At 36.8% G+C, this 16709-nt stretch overlaps 1 protein-coding gene across 1 annotated transcript; it reads right to left on the bottom strand.

Annotated features, from left to right (window-relative positions):
• Nucleotides 1–5369: 5369 nt before the first annotated feature.
• Nucleotides 5370–14814, bottom strand: LOC109066449 (asialoglycoprotein receptor 1-like). Its single transcript, XM_042723262.1, has 9 exons — nt 14684–14814; nt 14129–14215; nt 8436–8534; nt 8046–8150; nt 7777–7929; nt 7533–7625; nt 6881–7041; nt 6636–6745; nt 5370–5576 (listed from the first exon to the last, which is right to left on the bottom strand). The coding sequence occupies exons 1-9, from the start codon at nt 14748–14750 to the stop codon at nt 5423–5425; spliced, it is 1029 nt and encodes a 342-aa protein (XP_042579196.1). The 5' UTR covers nt 14751–14814; the 3' UTR covers nt 5370–5422.
• Between the last annotated feature and the right edge of the window lie 1895 nt (nt 14815–16709).

The following is a 16709-nucleotide window of genomic DNA, read 5'->3' as shown; positions in this document are numbered from 1 at the left end:
TTAATTTTTTGATTGTTTAATTTTTAAGACAGTGCTAGAAGGCTGGGAGTCCTTAAAAAGTCTTAAATTTGGTTTGATCAAATTTAAGGCCATACATTACCTTAACTAGTACACCAAACGTTTTAATTATTTTAAGAGGTTTTAAATTTGGGGACAGAAAACAGTCATTGCAAAACAGAAATATGATTATTAAACTACAAAAGGCTGATTTAAATAAATGTGAGTGCATGTGATTTATATAACAAAATGTTGTAAATGGTGGTAAGAGGGCATATTTTATTTCCTCATCTTTTTGAATAAGCAGCTGGAAATAGTAAAGCATTGGCATTTCAAAATAAGAGTCCCAATGTATTTACATATACATTAAATTTACATTTAGTCATTTAGCAGACGCTTTTATCCAAAGCGAATTACAAATGAGGACAATGGAATCAATCAAAATCAACAAAAGAGCAATGATATGTAAGTGCTAAAACAAGTCTCAGTTAGCTTAACGCAGTACATGTAGCAAGTTTTGTTTTAATTATATAATAAATAAAAAGAAAACAGATAGAATAGAAAAAGAATAGAGCACGCCTAGTGTTAGAGGCCTTTTTTTACTTTTGTTAATTGTATAATAAATAAAAAGAAAACAAATATATAGAGTACAAAAAGATTAGAAAAGCTTTTTTTATGAAAATAATTAGAATAGAGAGTGCTAGAGTTAGAGGGTCAAAAAAAGTTGTAAGATATATGTTTTAGCAGATTCTTGCTGCTCGGATTGAGTTGGGCAGGTCATTCCTCCAGGAGGGAACATTTAATTTAAAAGTCTGTGAAAGTGACTTTGTGCTTCTTTGGGATGGCACAATAAAGTGACGTTCACTTGTAGAACGCAAGCTTCTAGAGGCACATAAGTCTGAAGTAATGAATTTAGGTAAAGGGGTGCAGAGCCAGTGGTGGTTTTGTAGGCAAATATTAATGCCTTGAATTTTATGCAAGCTGCTATTGGTAGCCAGTGCAAATTGATAAACTGAGGTGTGACGTACATTCTTTTTGGCTCATTAAAAATTAATCTTGCTGCCGTGTTCTGGATTAATTGTAAAGGCTTGATAGAACTGGCTGGAAGACCTGCCAAGAGAGCATTGCAATAGTCCAGCCTGGACAGAACAAGAGCTTGAACAAAGAGCTGTGAAGCATGTTCCGAAAGAAAGGGCCTGATCTTCCTGATGTTGAATAAAGCAAATCTGCAGGACTGGACAGTTTTATCAATGAGCTCTGAGAAAATCGTGCTCTAAAAAATCAGCTGATCATCAATCATAAACTCCAAGGTTTCTGGCTGTTTTTGAAGGAGTTATGGTTGATGTGGAGATGTGGATGTGAAGTTATGATGAAACGATGAGTTTGCTGGAACCACAAGCAGTTTCTGTCTTGGCAAGGTTTAGTTGAAGGTGATGGTCCTTCATCCAGCAAGAAATGTCTGTTAGACAAGCTGAGATGCGAGCAGCTACCATCGGATCATCAGGATGGGAATGAGAGGTAGAGTTGAGTGTCATCAGCATAGCAGTGACATGAAAAGCCATGTTTCTGAATGACAGAGCCTAATGATGCCATGTAGGCAGAGAAATAAGTGGTCCAAGAACTGAAGCCCTGAGCCACCCCAGTAGTTAGATGCTGCGACTTGGACACCTCAACCTCTCCAGAGGTACTTTGAAGGACCTATCTGATATATAAGACTCAAACCACTGGAGTGCAGTTCCTGCGATGCCCTTTACCAGTAGGGTTGACAGGAGGATCTGGTGGGTAACCGTGTCAAAACCAGCGGACAGATCCAGCAAGTGTAGAAAAAGAATAGAGCAACCTAGTGTTAGAGGCCTTTTTTTTTCAACAACTGAGAGCAAGGCAGTCACGGTTGAATGTCCACTTCTGAAGCCAGATTGGTTGCTGTCGAGGAGGTTGTTTCTGTGTGAGAAAGGTAGAGACTTGGTTGAACACAGCTCGTTCAAGTGTTTTTGCAATGAAAGGAAGAAGGGAAAGTCTGTAGTTCTCTAAAAGAGATGGGTTGAGGGTGGGTTTCTTAAGTTGTGGAGTTATACGAGCCAGTCTAAATGCTGAGGGAAAAAACACCATTGTGAAGGGATGTGTTAATGATGTGAGTGAGTGCAGGTACAACTGCAGGAGAAATGGCTTGCAGGAGATGAGATGGAATAGGATCAAGCGGAAAAGTAGTAGGATGAATAGAAAGGATGAGTTTGGAGACTTCTGCCTCAGGGAGTGAAGAGAAGGATGTGAACAAGTGTATGTTTGATGATAAGATGTGCTTGACAGATTGTGGGGTGGAAAATTGTGCATTGATGGTTTTAATTTTATTAATGAAGAATGTGACAAAGTCGTCAGCGGTTAGTTGATGAAGGAGGGGGAGGAGGAGTACAAAGGCCATTAAAAAATACTTAATTTATGTTATGGGTCAATACCAGATGCATATAGATCCTTTTCCAGACCCCCAATTGGTTGTGCAGACCGTAATGCAGTCTGTTTGCAACCATGCTATAAACCAGTGTTGCAGAGAGTAAGACCTGTTACTAGTCCATTTCGAAGATGGACTGATGATAACATCTTACAGTTACAAGACTGCTTTGATCGCACTGAATGGGTCATTTTTAAAAATTCTTGTGTGGACAACGATGAGTTAGCTGATGCTGTGAGTTCATATATTCACTTTTGTGAAGAGTCTGTGATACCTAGGAAAAATGTATTCAAATAATAAGCCCTGGGTGACAAAATCATTGAAACATGTTTTAAATAAGAAGAAACAGTTTTTTTTTTTTTTTTAAATTAAGGTACAGATTTGGAAAAGTGTCAGGTTAATAAGGAAGTAAAACGAGAAATTAGGAGGGCAAAAATGAAATATAAGGCATCAGTGGAGGAAAAGTTTATTAAGGGAAATATTCAGTTAGCATGGAAAAGAATAAAGGCAATGGCTGGTGCAAAAAAATAAAGAACCAATTGGAATAACTCGCACTGAGTCTTTGATAGAAAAATGAATTTGATAGCAAATGAATTTAATGATTTTTTTAGGCGATTTGATACACATGATTTTAATGAAATGTGTATGGATTTTTATTTTAGTTTGAAAACAGAGGAATATTTGCAGATTGATAAAGCCTCTCTTTTGAGGGTTTTGCAAACCACCCAACAAAATAAAAGCCCTGGGCCTGATAAAGTGAGTGGGAGAGTTCTGAGGAGTTGTGCTTATCAGCTCTGTGATATTAATCATTTATTTTTCAGACCTCTTTGAAATTACCCTCAGTGTGGAAAAAATCTATTATTGTACCCATTCCTAAAAAGACCAATGCCAGACAAATGAACGAATTTAGACCAATTGTTTTGAGAGAATTATTACAACTTGGATTGTAGAGCATACTAGTCAGTTGATTGATCCGCTACAATTTGCTTATAGGAGAAATAGGAGTGTGGAGGATGCCACCCTGACACTCTTACATTTTATATATAAATATGTGGATACTGGCAAGCATCATGCTCGTTTATTATTTGTAGATTTTTCATCAGCTTTCAACACTATTCAACCACTTCTTTTAGCTGAACGTTTGCTGTCCGAATTTGATGTCCGGTTTGGTGGCCTGGATTTTAGATTTTCTGACCAGAAGATCTCAAATAGTACGGGTAAATGGAGAACATTCCCGGGAACTTTATTCCTCAGTGGGCTGCCCCCAAGGGTGTATTCTTTCACCTTTATTATTTATTTTATATACAGATAAGTGCAGAAGCCAATTTTCAGACAGACATATTATTAAATATTAAATGATACAGTGGTGCTAAGTCTGTTACAGCAGGGTGACACAGAGCATGAGCCCATTTTCAACTATTTTTTGATTGGTGTGAGAGTTCACATCTACAAATTAATGTCTCCAAAACTAAAGATATGATGATAGAATTTTATAATTCTGTTGGTACTCCTTTAAAGTAGTTATTGTGGGCAAAGAAGTTGACAAGGTTAGTTCATACAAGTATTTGGGTACAGTTATTGACGATGACAGGTGGGTGGAAAACACAAATCTTGTTGTATCAAAAGCACAGAAACGGTTATATTTATTGAGGAAGCTTAAGTCGTTTGATGTGGATACAACTATATTGATACTGTTTTATAGATCTTTTATTGAAACTGTTTTACCTTTTGCTATGATCTGTTGGTTTTATGGATTAAATGTTAAAAGTAGATCCCAGCTGCAGAGCATTGTTAATTTAGGGTCAAAGATAACAGGCTCTGTACAGCTGAGTTTGCCTGCTCTGTGTGAGAGGAATGTTCTTAGGTAGTCTTTGACTATCTTGGATGATTCATCCCACACTTTCTATTTAGAATTTGAACTGCTCCCCTCAGGCAGGCGATACAGAGTGACCAAGTGGAGGACTGTTAAAGCTTCTAGGTCTTTTGTTTCAAATGCAGTCTTGAGTGTAAATACTTATCTGAAACATAAGGATAAAGGTGTACCGTGATTTTAATAGTATATGAAGAACTGTGTACTGTACTGTAAATGCTCGGGGTTGTTTATGGTTGGTTATTGTGTTGTTTTTTATGAATTTGTATGTTTGTGAGGTCTGATGCTGCATAAATTGCCCTGTAAAGGGACAAATAAAGATATTACAAACTCAACAAAGGAGCGAGGAAAATGTTTTAAAGAGCATGTGAGAGTTAGATGAATTGTTAATTTCAGGCTTGTTTATGATAAAAGTCTCTCAGTATGCATAAAATGCTTTTCCCCCTAGCCATTATTGGTATTTGGTTTACACAGTAAACAGTATCAGGCATTTATATCAGCATAAACTCGTGTGGCTTCTCTCTGGGTCACTGGAAAGAAAGACTTGTTTTAACACATTCAATATATAGATTTCATGAATATCGGCACAATCATTTTTATTGCTTTTCTTCAAAAACACATTATTGTATCAGCAAAATCCAATATCAGTGGAACTCTGCTTTGTGTGTTTTAATACATGAGAACTTAAACCAATTCTAATGTAAATACTGAACTGGTCTCGGCTACTTAAACTTGCAGTTCCCCTGGTTTGCAGTAGAATGTGCCAAAGCCTGATTAATTAAGTAAAAGAATTTGAGCTTCCTGATTTATTTTGTCATTTTATGGGTTTGTTCTGTAAAGGCATGCAGTATTAATTTCATTTGTCAAGTCGTAAAAAGTCTAAAATTTGATTTTAAAGACTCTGGAGAAACCCTGTATTAGTCATAAATACCTACACACCAAACACATTAATTTGATTTGTAATTTACACCAAAAGTTAACCATTTCAGCACAATACTCCCCCACCACACACAAAAAATGTAATAGACTCAAAATGAAACCTATCTAGACTTGTTAGTGGACAGTGCTTTTATTTATTCAGTGCTGACCACACTTTAAGGCACATATTTTCAGTCCTTTTTTTTCTTTTTGCATATATACTTCATTTTGTAAGAGCAGTGGGCATCATTTAACAGCCCATATACTGTAATGTGCCCACAGTCCTCTCCTTCCTCTCCCAGACCGTGTTTGGTCCAGTCATCCGGCTGCCCAGGACTCCATTGTCTGTGAAATTGAAATTCAAAAGTTGTTAAACTGTTAATTTATAGTTGAACATAAGCAATATCCAAAACTGATTGAGCAGAATTAGCCATTTTGACAAATATCCTCATCGTTTGCAGAGGACAGCTCCTTCCATTTGGCCATCTTCATTAAAATCTACAAAATAACATGTAATAGCTAATACCTAGTACTCCGTGATTTACTGAATTATAGGCTGGGAATAAAGAGTGCAAGCTTGTATGAAAACGATAAATGATCAAAAATGATGTCCGCACAATTTGGTATGTTTCATTGCGTCATGACAATTGAATCAATTCAAACATAGAACGATAACATAAGTTTTATACTCCAGGCCCTACTTCACATCACGCATACAAAATATTTAATAAATGCTTAAAAAAAAGTTTAAATAAAGTGCAATTTTCCTAGGATGGACATCACTTTTGGCTACTACTGCATGAGGTGGGGTATAGGTAATTGTCTGTGGTAACACACTAAACTGTCCACAAATAGAAAAGGTCATATCACCAAACACTTGTCCAAAACTCCAGTAGGAAAATAAAATAAGGTGCTTAGATCCAAAATACAATAATAGTAAATAATAAAATACAATAATACAAAGAGATCCACACTCGTCCAGATTCAGCCAAAGAGGCTTGTTTCATTTATTGCTCAGAGGTCACAAAAAACTGTGTAAAAAGGTGCATATTTGTCTGGTTGACTCTTTTTTTTTTGTCCAGATTGATAGTGCAGTCTAACATCTGTTAATGGTTCATTAAAAAAAAAAGCATCTTCATTTTAAAAAACCATTTTTTCACATAATTTACCTTAATTCTACACTACGCTCTGGTGATATATTCATGGTTTTATATATATACATATATAAATGTATATATATACAAATATATATATCTTAATTGTTTAGATTTTTAGAAGTCACGTTAGCTTCTCGTCGATCCACTGGTATACATTTACAACTCTGTGAGTTGTAAAAATTTAAAGACTCCTGGAAACCCTCTACCTCTGGAACCAAATATCTAGTTCTCTTTATATTCAACTTACTCTTTATTCATGGTGTAAGGAGTGTCATCTGCCCATCTCCACTGCCCTGTGTTCTGGTCCGTAAGACCAATCCAGTATGAATATGGTTTAGCAATATTGGTAACAAATTGCTAGGAAGGAAGATAAAATAATAACTGAAAGACAGATTGGATTGGTGTGTGTGTGTGGTGTGTGTGTGTGTGTATGTGTGTGAGAGAGAGAGAGAGAGAGAGAGTGTCTGTGTTAGTGTTTGTGTACCCACATACCCACTCCTTCTCAGAGGCATCTTCTATTTTTAAGAGTACCGCACCCTGCTCTTCGCAGTAATCTTTTGCTTTGGTCCAATTCATAACATCATAAGAGAACAGGTAACAGCTGTTTCTGAACGGGATCCAATCGGGTTCAGTACAGCCTGATGTAAGCAAGTCTATGTAAGTAAGAGAAAGAAAGAGAGTGCAAAATGGTGCATTATTTTTTACTCAGTCATGCAACACATTTAATCAAATCATCACAGTAAAAACAAAATCGAAAGAAACATAACTTATTAAACAATTAATTTAAATCAACAGAATTTTCATTTGGGTAAACCTCCCCTTTTTGCTGAGTTTTTCAGTATTTTTTTTTCTATACACCCTCAGTAAAAGAATACAGAAACAACTTTTTGTCTAAAAATTTAATCTATTGTCTAATAAATGTAATCCTACCCAGATATTGTTCCCCCACAGTGCTTCTCCTCATTTACTTTGACCACCTTCAAATACTGTAACTAAAACAGTAATTCCTGTTGTACCTGGTGCACCTTCATTATTAACTTTCTTGGTAAAATAACAGTGGTTATTCTGCTGCATAACATCATTGAAACAGAAGCTGTATTATATTTGAGCACAATATTACACTTTGAATTTAGAGTTTACTTACTGGTAAATGATAGTTTATAAGAAAGTAACTGAATAGATGATCTCGTGTCTCCCATGAAATCACTCAGGCCCATCAGTGATCTTGAAATGTCCACTTTAGTTGAAGACAAGTAAAAAAAATACAGTATATCATCACAATTACCTCTAATAAAAGGAGAAGCTTATTCTATAGAACATAATATTTAAGATTTTTGAATGAAATATTTATTAATTTATATTTTAGGTAATATAATTTAAGGTCTTACTCAAAATAAGTTGTGTGTGTTGAAAAGACTGTAGAGAAAAAACAGATGAATTTGAACTGTGCTCTGTCAGTTTATCCCTAAGAGCCAATACTGAAGAACTCAAACTGCCCATCAAACTCTTCACTTCAGTGTCTGACACATTCTGCTGGTGCTCTGTAGGACAAAACCGAGAGAAAGTTTCATAACTTGAGGCATGAAACAGATTCAAACCATTAATTTGTTCATTTATGGTTGAGGATTCAAAACCGAAAAGTACGTCCAGTGCTTACCCAACTTTTGTAGGATTTCTTCTTGTTTGGATGTGAGTGAACTCAGTGAGGAGACAAGATCAGTCATCAAGGTCTTAATATTAGACAATTCCTTTTCTTGCAGTTCTATGCATATAGAGTGAGAGGGACCAATTATTAAATGATCTGTGCTTTTTATGCACATATATCTAGGGCTATTTTCAGTGTTAAAAGTCAAAGAGGAAAAGTATAGTTAACCATCATGTTCTGTTGAGATCAGCATTTTATGGAAGACATTTGAAGAGTGTAATGTTGAACTTTATGATGAATTTATGATCAAAAGATTGTAAAAGTACAAATATTTTTTATATATTTAATATATTAAATGATCTTGTTGCAATCTGTCAAAAATAAAAAAGACAAAACACTAACCCCTAGTCATTGGGTTACTTGCTCCAGATGTGTTCAAATATGAACTCAGGCTTGAAACTAAGGTCTGCATCTCTGCAACCTTATTTTCTAGGGCACCACCTACCAAAAACAGTTGACAGTTAATTAGAAGTCCGTTACCAAAACTGGGTATGAGATTTTCATGGTATGATAATCGTCTCAGAAAATATCACAGTTTCACGGTATATATTAAACAATAATTCTTATCAGTAACAATGACTCTTAAAAGAATAAGAACAAGTTATTTAAGTGAACAAATCCTTCATTGCAACAAACTTGAAATATGAAAGTACTGAAGTCTCGCTTCTGAATAAATAAATAAACAAAAAACTATTAAAAATAAAGCTATAAGCCTTATGTATATGTATATCACACTTTAACATTTTAATGAATGTTTTAAAATGTTATCAAATGAAAATTTAACAACTCCTTTTATTTTTTGGCAAAGTGCTTCGCAACAGAGGTATACTAAGTTAAAACATGGACAAACATGATATTCCTTAAAAATGTTTAAATAAATTAATTATTATAAAAATAGTATTATTGTTGTTATTATAACTTTGAAGTACATTATACAATGCTAATATATTTTTGTCATAACTTCAAGTTAAATCAAACTATTATTTAGACGGGTTGTAGCGAGAGAATTTGGAACCTTGTGCATGTAGTTGGACCGAGGTCTTAAGAGTTACATGGGAGTCAGCCGGCCCAAACTCTAGGCACAATTCATCAACCAAAAATGCCTGCAGGTTCCCTACTCTTGATAGAAGCCAAAGCAACCAGGAGCTACGTTTTCATTGACAGAAACTTCAGCTTAACTGATTGCAAGGGCTCAAATGGGACCTGCTGAAGTGCTCCAAGAGCTGGACTCAGGTCCCAAGAGGTATGTAGGGAGGTCAAGGAACCTTCTCGCCCCCTAAGGAACCTGACAACCAGGTCATGCTTCCCTGCTGTTTTATCATCCTTGGGGTCGTGGTTTGCAGATATCACAGTAACGTAAACTTTAAGTGTGGAGGGAGGCAGGCTTCGCTCCAACCCCTGCTGCAGAAAAGAAAGCACAGCCCTGATCGAACGTCTCCGGAGGTCCTCTCTGTGAGAGATACACCTTTCGATGAACAGGTTCTACTTCAAGGCGTAAGATTGTCTTGTGTCTCAGTGCTCATGCCGAAGTGGTGGTGTCCACTATCTCTTGGGATGAGTCACCTAGGTCCTCCATGGCACATCCAGGGACCAGACATGGAGTTTCCAGGGGTCTGGACATGGGTGCCATAGGGTTCCCCATTTCTGTCTTGTCTTCCCTGACTTTGCACAGTCTGTGCAAAGAGGCTCACTGGGGGGAATGCATACTTGTGCAAGCCCTGGGGCCAGCTGTGTACCATAGCATCTGTCCCGAGTATTCCCTCGGTCAAGGAATAAAACAGCTGGTAGTGAGAGGTTTTTGGAGAGACAAACAGGTCTACCTGAGAGGCTCCGAAACCTCACCAGATCAGCTGGACCGTCTGGGGATGGAGTCTCTATTCTCCCATTCTCTTTCCTCTTACCTTTCCTTTTGTTGCCAGATTTGATTTTGCTCCACGACTCTGATTAGCTGTAGGCTGATGCTGCTGTAGAACGAGAGCAGGGTGGACACAGTGGACCGCCCTAGGCGATGAGCAGTCCGAGGCATTGCGGCAGGCAGTCAGGTGGCAGCAGCTGTTCACCCGGCCAGGATTTGTCTGATTGCCTCTGTCTGCTTCTGTGCAGATGAGGACTGCTGGGCAAATCTCTCGACTGCGTCGCCGAAGAGGGCAATCTGAGACATGGGGGAATTTAAAAACTGAGTCTTGCAGCAACCCTTAAATCAGCCAGACACAACCAGAGATGGTGTTCCTGGACCACAAGTGTGAATATCACATTACCCAGTGAACGTGCAGTGACCTTCAATGCTTGTTGCATGAGGTCAGTAGCTTTCCGCAGTACTTTCAGAACCTCAGGATCGTGACCACCCCTGTGCAGGTCTTTCAGTGCCTTGGCCTGATGAACCTGCAATAACACCATAGTGTGTAAGGCTGAGGCTGCCTCTCCACAGGCCACATAAGTACTGTCAGACAGACTACACGAATGCTTACAGGCCTTGGAAGGGAGACACGATTTTGGTTTCGGCAGTAAAAGGTGCTGTCCACGAGCTTGTAAGCTCTTCATGCACTTCCGGGAAGAAAGGCACCTGGGTGGGGTGCTGAGAACACAGCGTGAGCCACCCCAGAGAAACTAATCATCCAGCCTCACAGCTTCAGGACAAAGTGGAGGAATCCACTCAAGCCCGACCTTCTCAGCCACCCAGGGATGCTTAGCCATCATTTCATGGTCCGATTCAGGAATTGCTGCCATCTCAGAAGGAGTCAGTGCAGCCGAATCTTCTTCCCCAGAGAGCTCAGACTCAGGGTGCGCATGTGGGGCGAGGGTCCCTGGGAGGTAAGTTCCTCGTAGGGGAAGCCCTCACTGTCACCCTAAAGGCCTTTCCACGCTGAAAAAAAGTTTATTTCACAAAAAGTGAAATAAATATCAGACACGATGAGGCGCTGGAATAAAACAATACATTCCTATGGATGCTTCCATATAGACCGCGAACATTCGCGCACCGAAAATGCAAATGTTTTTTTTCCAACCAGTCCAACGAATCTTTTCAGTTTCTCAAACTTAAAAGACGGGCCATACAATAAGTTTGAGCTAGGATCACATGACCGGAGAAGCTGCTGTTGCACAAAAGGCCGAGAATGGTGGCGTTTTTTCAAAAACCAGTGTAAACAAAAACCGAAGAAGAGTTTCCCGGATAAGAGAAGAGAGTGGATGCTGAGTTCTTGTTATCGTTGGTATTTGAGAACAGATTTATTCTCACATGTTCTTTATACAGAATAACAGTTCTAATAATTCTCCACTGAATCATGTGATCTGTGGAGCACCATCCGTTTTCTTATATGTGCACGAGTGTTATGAGTGAGAGCGCATTTACTCTCTAGTCTAGATCTTCCTTATTAAAAAAAAATAGAGTGGAACATTTTTCTACACATGAAATATGAAAGCAAATAGACATCGTATGACAATATATTTTCTGTATGTGTTTTGTATGCAGCTCACAGTATTTTTTATAGCAATAAAGGATGTTTACAAATAGTAGCAGTGTAGCATTATTAAACATACAAAGAGTTCATGTGTCTGCTTATTATAGAATCAAAATTAACCATAGATCACAATCGGAAGTTATTACAACCACTTGATGATGGTTTAAAACAGGTAAGCAAATACATTAATGATTACATACATTTTCAAGTATAGTTGTACTTCTAAATATATTTTAGGATGTAGCCTATTCTTGTAAGCATTATAGATAGTTTGTGTTTCTGGTGTAGAACCAAACTTTGTTTATCTTAATTTATGTGTTAAATCCATATACGAGATACATATCTGAGGAAAAATGCATTGCTGGTCGCCGCCACCTAGCGTGCAGGTGTGAAAGCACCATTCGTCTGCAATTCACCTTGCTTTTTCGCAAAGTGCTCAGTGTGGAAAGGCCTTAAGACCGCCCAAGCGATTTGTCTGAAGCAGTCCTCCCCCAGACCTAGGCACAGGCACTGGAACTTCACCTCTCGGAGGTAATGGAGTCTGCTCCACAACTCCGAGATGGAACATGACTCACCCACAAAGGCCACCTTAGCATGCTTGATGCCCAGACATGTGAGGCAGCAATCGTGACCATTGTCTGGCACCATGTAACGACCGCATCCAGAAACGCACGGGTGGAATAACATCTTTAAAAAGACACAACGTTGTCTGCGGAAAATCATCACACCTGTGTAATGCTCTTTTAGGAAATACTCTTTTAGTCTGCTGAAGCGCTCAGGGGAGATGGCCACACAACACTACAGGGGGTAGTGCAGCCTGTAGTGTGCACCCACTCAATGAAGGATCCAACCACCCGATGCAGCGCCAGAACACCCTCACACAGAGGCGTGGCAGTCAGATACAAATATTGCATGCCAATGTGCATTGGCTCATTTAGTTTACGTTCAAATTAGACTGGTCTTTCTGGTGAGATTCCCAATTTATCAGTCACCGATGTGACGTCGGAAGTGACAGACTGAAAGGGAACCTGGAGATTTCCTCTTTTCGCACCGCATGTCCTGTCTCTGCAGAGAAAGCCATTGAATATTTGGGTTTCTTCATGGCCACGCCCTTCTCTGGCTTGTTCTGAGGTAAATGGCATTCAGTGCAAAGCTATATCATCCACTTCTCAGGTGTTCGAACGCCATTGGCTATTGCAGGTGCAATAGCAAGATTTGATAAGTCTTCCACATTTCACAAAAGGAGTTTTCCCCAAAGTGACTAAATAGTCGTAATGTTTCATTCCCTCCTCTCAGGGAGCAGTTTTTACATGTGTGATTAAATAGTCTTAGTGTCTCATAGCTTTATTTTTATTTTTAATTTTTTATTATTATTTAAATAGTTTTATTATTTTTCATTATTTTTTTTTTTTATTATTAATTGTATGAAAACATGTGGAAAAAATCTTGCACCAAATATAAATATAATAGTTTCTTTTTTTTTACATTTTTTTATGACACTTAAGGACTACTATCAAAATTTATAATTAATTAAACAGTATTTTAATATCAAAATACATGTAATGGTTTTCTATGTTTTATGGTGGATAATTCTTGCACCAAATATAAACATAAAAGTTTCTTTTTTTTACATTTTATACATTATAATCTAAATCTTCGGTGCAGCTGAACCAGATGCTATGGAGAGCAGCATTTAGATTAATATGTTAATATATGCTGCACGCTTTCCTCTCAATAACAAAATAAACAAAACAAAAATGACAGTGGTGAGAAAGAAGCAGTTAAGAAAGCATCTGATTATAGCAAATGTGGATGTTTGCACAAGCTCTGCAGCTCAGTACTCCAGTAAAGATCAGTCAAATTACATTTATTTATATAGCACTTTATGAATAGATTGCCTTAAATTTAAAATGTTCTTTTATAAAGTAACTCTCCAGTGTGAACCTAGCTAATGAAAAAAATATTTTATTGAATGCAAAAATCAACAATAATTAAAACAAAAACATTAAAGTGATAATTTGGTTTGCAGAGATTAAAGCTTGAAATAGCTCTGGACTGTTTTGGGCCTATAAGGTATTTTAAGAGAGATTATGTTGTGAATAAAATCATTTTTCCAAAAATAAAATTTCTTGTCACTTACCTTTATTTTGTTCCATATCCATATGACTTAAATAAAGGACATGTTAGGCAGAATGATGTCATTCCATTACTTTTTTATACAGTTAATTAAATGGTGAACGAGATTACCTCTCTTGCCTGTTATCACCTTTTGTGTGTAAAAAATATTTATTTGTATTGTAAAAAATAAATGTATAAAAATTGTAATTATGTAATATTAATATAAGCAATAACCTTTTTATTTATTTGTTAGAATATGTATTGCAAAAGCTGAATAATCAGACTAAGTCTAATGATTAATCTTTTAAATAATCATCGATTAGTTAATTAATGGCTTTAATAATCGTTAGATTAATCAATTATCAATATATCTTTTGTTACAGCCCTAGTCCATACCACAGCTAAATTAAAGCAGTCTAGCTGCATTACACTGAAGATTGTGTTGTATAATTCACTCACAGATGACAAAAGCCATGACCATGAAAATAGTCATGCAGACTGTTCCTAGAAGTACAAGTATCCCAGTTTGTCTGGTACATGGACAACCTGCAGGAAAAAAAAAATAACATATGCTTGATTAATTTGTATTGTTTATTTCATCCCCACCCAAGTTTAATACTTGAGACTTATATACTTTAATAGAGTTTACAGCAATATTACAAGCACTGTATATAAGCAATAGTACTAATGATACATGTATCAGCACAAAACATTACTTAGCACATGAATGTGATCAGTAATTGAAGCTGAGAAAGAAGGATTTTGCTAAATGGCATTCTCAATTCTAATTACATTCCAAATATAAAATTTGATTTTGTAGTGATAATTTAAAAAAATTAAATAAAAAAAAGACATTTAAATAAATGTAATTGCAGGACTTAAAACATTTTCCATTTCACCTGAATGGTAAAAGTCAAATTAGCTTAATGCTTTAAGATTTAAGTTAGTTTCATTATTTCTCAAACAGTTTCTTTTTTATATCAAATAGAATGTAATTTTGTAAATCTTTCAAACCTCTCCGAAATGATTTCTTTGGTTCACATTCCATCTCCATTCTTATGTATTCTTCTGAGCAATCCATTCCAATTTTCTGAGACCATAAAATGGAAGTAAAATGAGCTTGATTAATAGCTTGATTAACTTGATTCTCATAATGAAAAATCAAAACAACACCTCCCTTGTATTATAATCCTTTAGCCAATCATGTTCCTTAAATAAAAAAGGCACATTCACTTCCACATTCTGAAGAACTGATATTTAGGGACTGGGGGGATTCTAAGTATTCGTTTACTGTTTCCTATTACAAATAGGAAAATGTCTAAAAGAAAATTATGTCTAATGTAAAAAAAAATCCAATGAGAGGTATCATGATGGTTGTGTGATGCCTACTTTACATCATGTATTAGCTGGAATATGGCACTCTTGAATACTTGATTCTGACTGGTCAGTCACAGCATTCCAATGTGTGTTGTTCCCCAATAACAACCGTCATAATTAGCAACACAGAATAACACACCGCTGCTCTTGGTATTTAAAGCCAGCTTTACATGTGAGACTTTAAAGTCTCTCATATCTCACAGCCACACTCTCCCTAGTCTCATTCAAAAGCAACTGCTATAATCTTGCGTCTTAGTTATCGACTGTATTTACTGTAAAATGAAACCGGAGGACATCAGATTAATAGTAGACCAGCGGTAATATTCGTCTTGTCGCCAGAAGGATTGTTGTACACTCTCATGGATTGTCACTGTCACCTTTGGCTTGCTAAGTTGGGGGCACTTAATTTTTGGCAATATTATCTGTGTGACTGCACAGACACTGTTGGATAAGAACTGAACTGAGCTGGACGATGGTATCACTGAATCAATAATGAACTGACTTTAACTGAAAAATGCATTGTTTAAATACATGTCATAAAACAACTAACCATATAAAACAAATCACAAATTATGACAAAGATATCATCACACAACAAATATTTGACAGCATTTACTCCAGACCATAAGCTATTTTAAAAAGATAAGTCTTAAGTGAAGACTTAAAAACCTGAAAAGAGGAGGCTGATCTTATATACAATGGTAAATTGTTCTACAGCTTAGGTTTTTCCTCCATCCTAGTTTTAACTTCACTCACACAATCAGTCAGAGACTGGAGAGATATAGCTGGAAGATAAAGCTGTATATCATCTGCATAAAGATGATATGAGATCTGATACTTACGAAAAATCATAGCTAAAGGAAGGAGATAAAGGGAGAACAAAACAGGGCCTAAAACGGAACCCTGATGTACCCCACGTGTACATACAGCATTAACAGAGGTAAAATTCTCAATATCTACAGATAAAGATCTCCCCTTAAGATAGGATGTGAACCCATTTAATGCTGTTCCCCTAATTCCAACATACTCCTCCAGTCGTCTAAATAAAATAGAATGGTCGATAGTGTCAAAAGCTGAGCTTAGATCCAGAAGGACCAAAACCCCCCATTTCCCAGAGTCGACATCTAATAGCAAATCGTTTAACACTTTCAAAAGAGCAGATTCTGTACAATACTTGTACTATGAAACTTGTACAATACTTCACTATTCTTCAAGAAGGAGGAAAGCTGATGAAAACAACCTTCTCCACCCTGTTCCTGTCCTGCACCAGTCTCCAGGGTGCCTAGAACATTCAAAGGACTAATAATAAATAAATAAATAAATAAAATATTTCAATGCAAATCAATATTTCACATCTAATTATTTACTAATTTGGCAAGTAGTCATGTAATAAGCGTAGAATCAGCTTAGAATAAAGACAGGCTGATCAAGAACCCGACTTGAAGGGTTTATTTTGCAGTAACAACCAGCTGGATGTACTTTATCCCTTACTTAAAAAAAAAACATTTCACCTCCACAACATGTGCTCTTGTCCATGGATCTAGTTTGTCATTTTTATTTTTTAAATATCTGTCCTGTGTGTTGACTTCCTTTTTACCATTTGAAATATCACTGCTAGTGAAAGACTAATAATTGCTGAATTAACAAAATACTGCAGTTGTGC

Source organism: Cyprinus carpio, chromosome B5, assembly GCF_018340385.1.
Source record: "Cyprinus carpio isolate SPL01 chromosome B5, ASM1834038v1, whole genome shotgun sequence".
Taxonomy (NCBI): Eukaryota; Metazoa; Chordata; class Actinopteri; order Cypriniformes; family Cyprinidae; genus Cyprinus; species Cyprinus carpio.
Note: the sequence above shows the minus strand (reverse complement) of the source record. Positions and strands in the feature narration are given on the sequence as shown.

Bases quoted from the DNA above. Each gene is read 5' to 3' on its own strand.
- LOC109066449 (XM_042723262.1), bottom strand. From the start codon at position 14,750: ATGGATTGCTCAGAAGAATACATAAGAATGGAGATGGAATGTGAACCA. The intron at 7,930-8,045 runs GTAAGCACTGGA...TTTGTCCTACAG, and splicing joins AGAAATCCTACAAAAGTTGG to AGCACCAGCAGAATGTGTCA. The intron at 6,746-6,880 runs GTATGTGGGTAC...CTTCCTTCCTAG, and splicing joins ATGCCTCTGAGAAGGAGTGG to CAATTTGTTACCAATATTGC.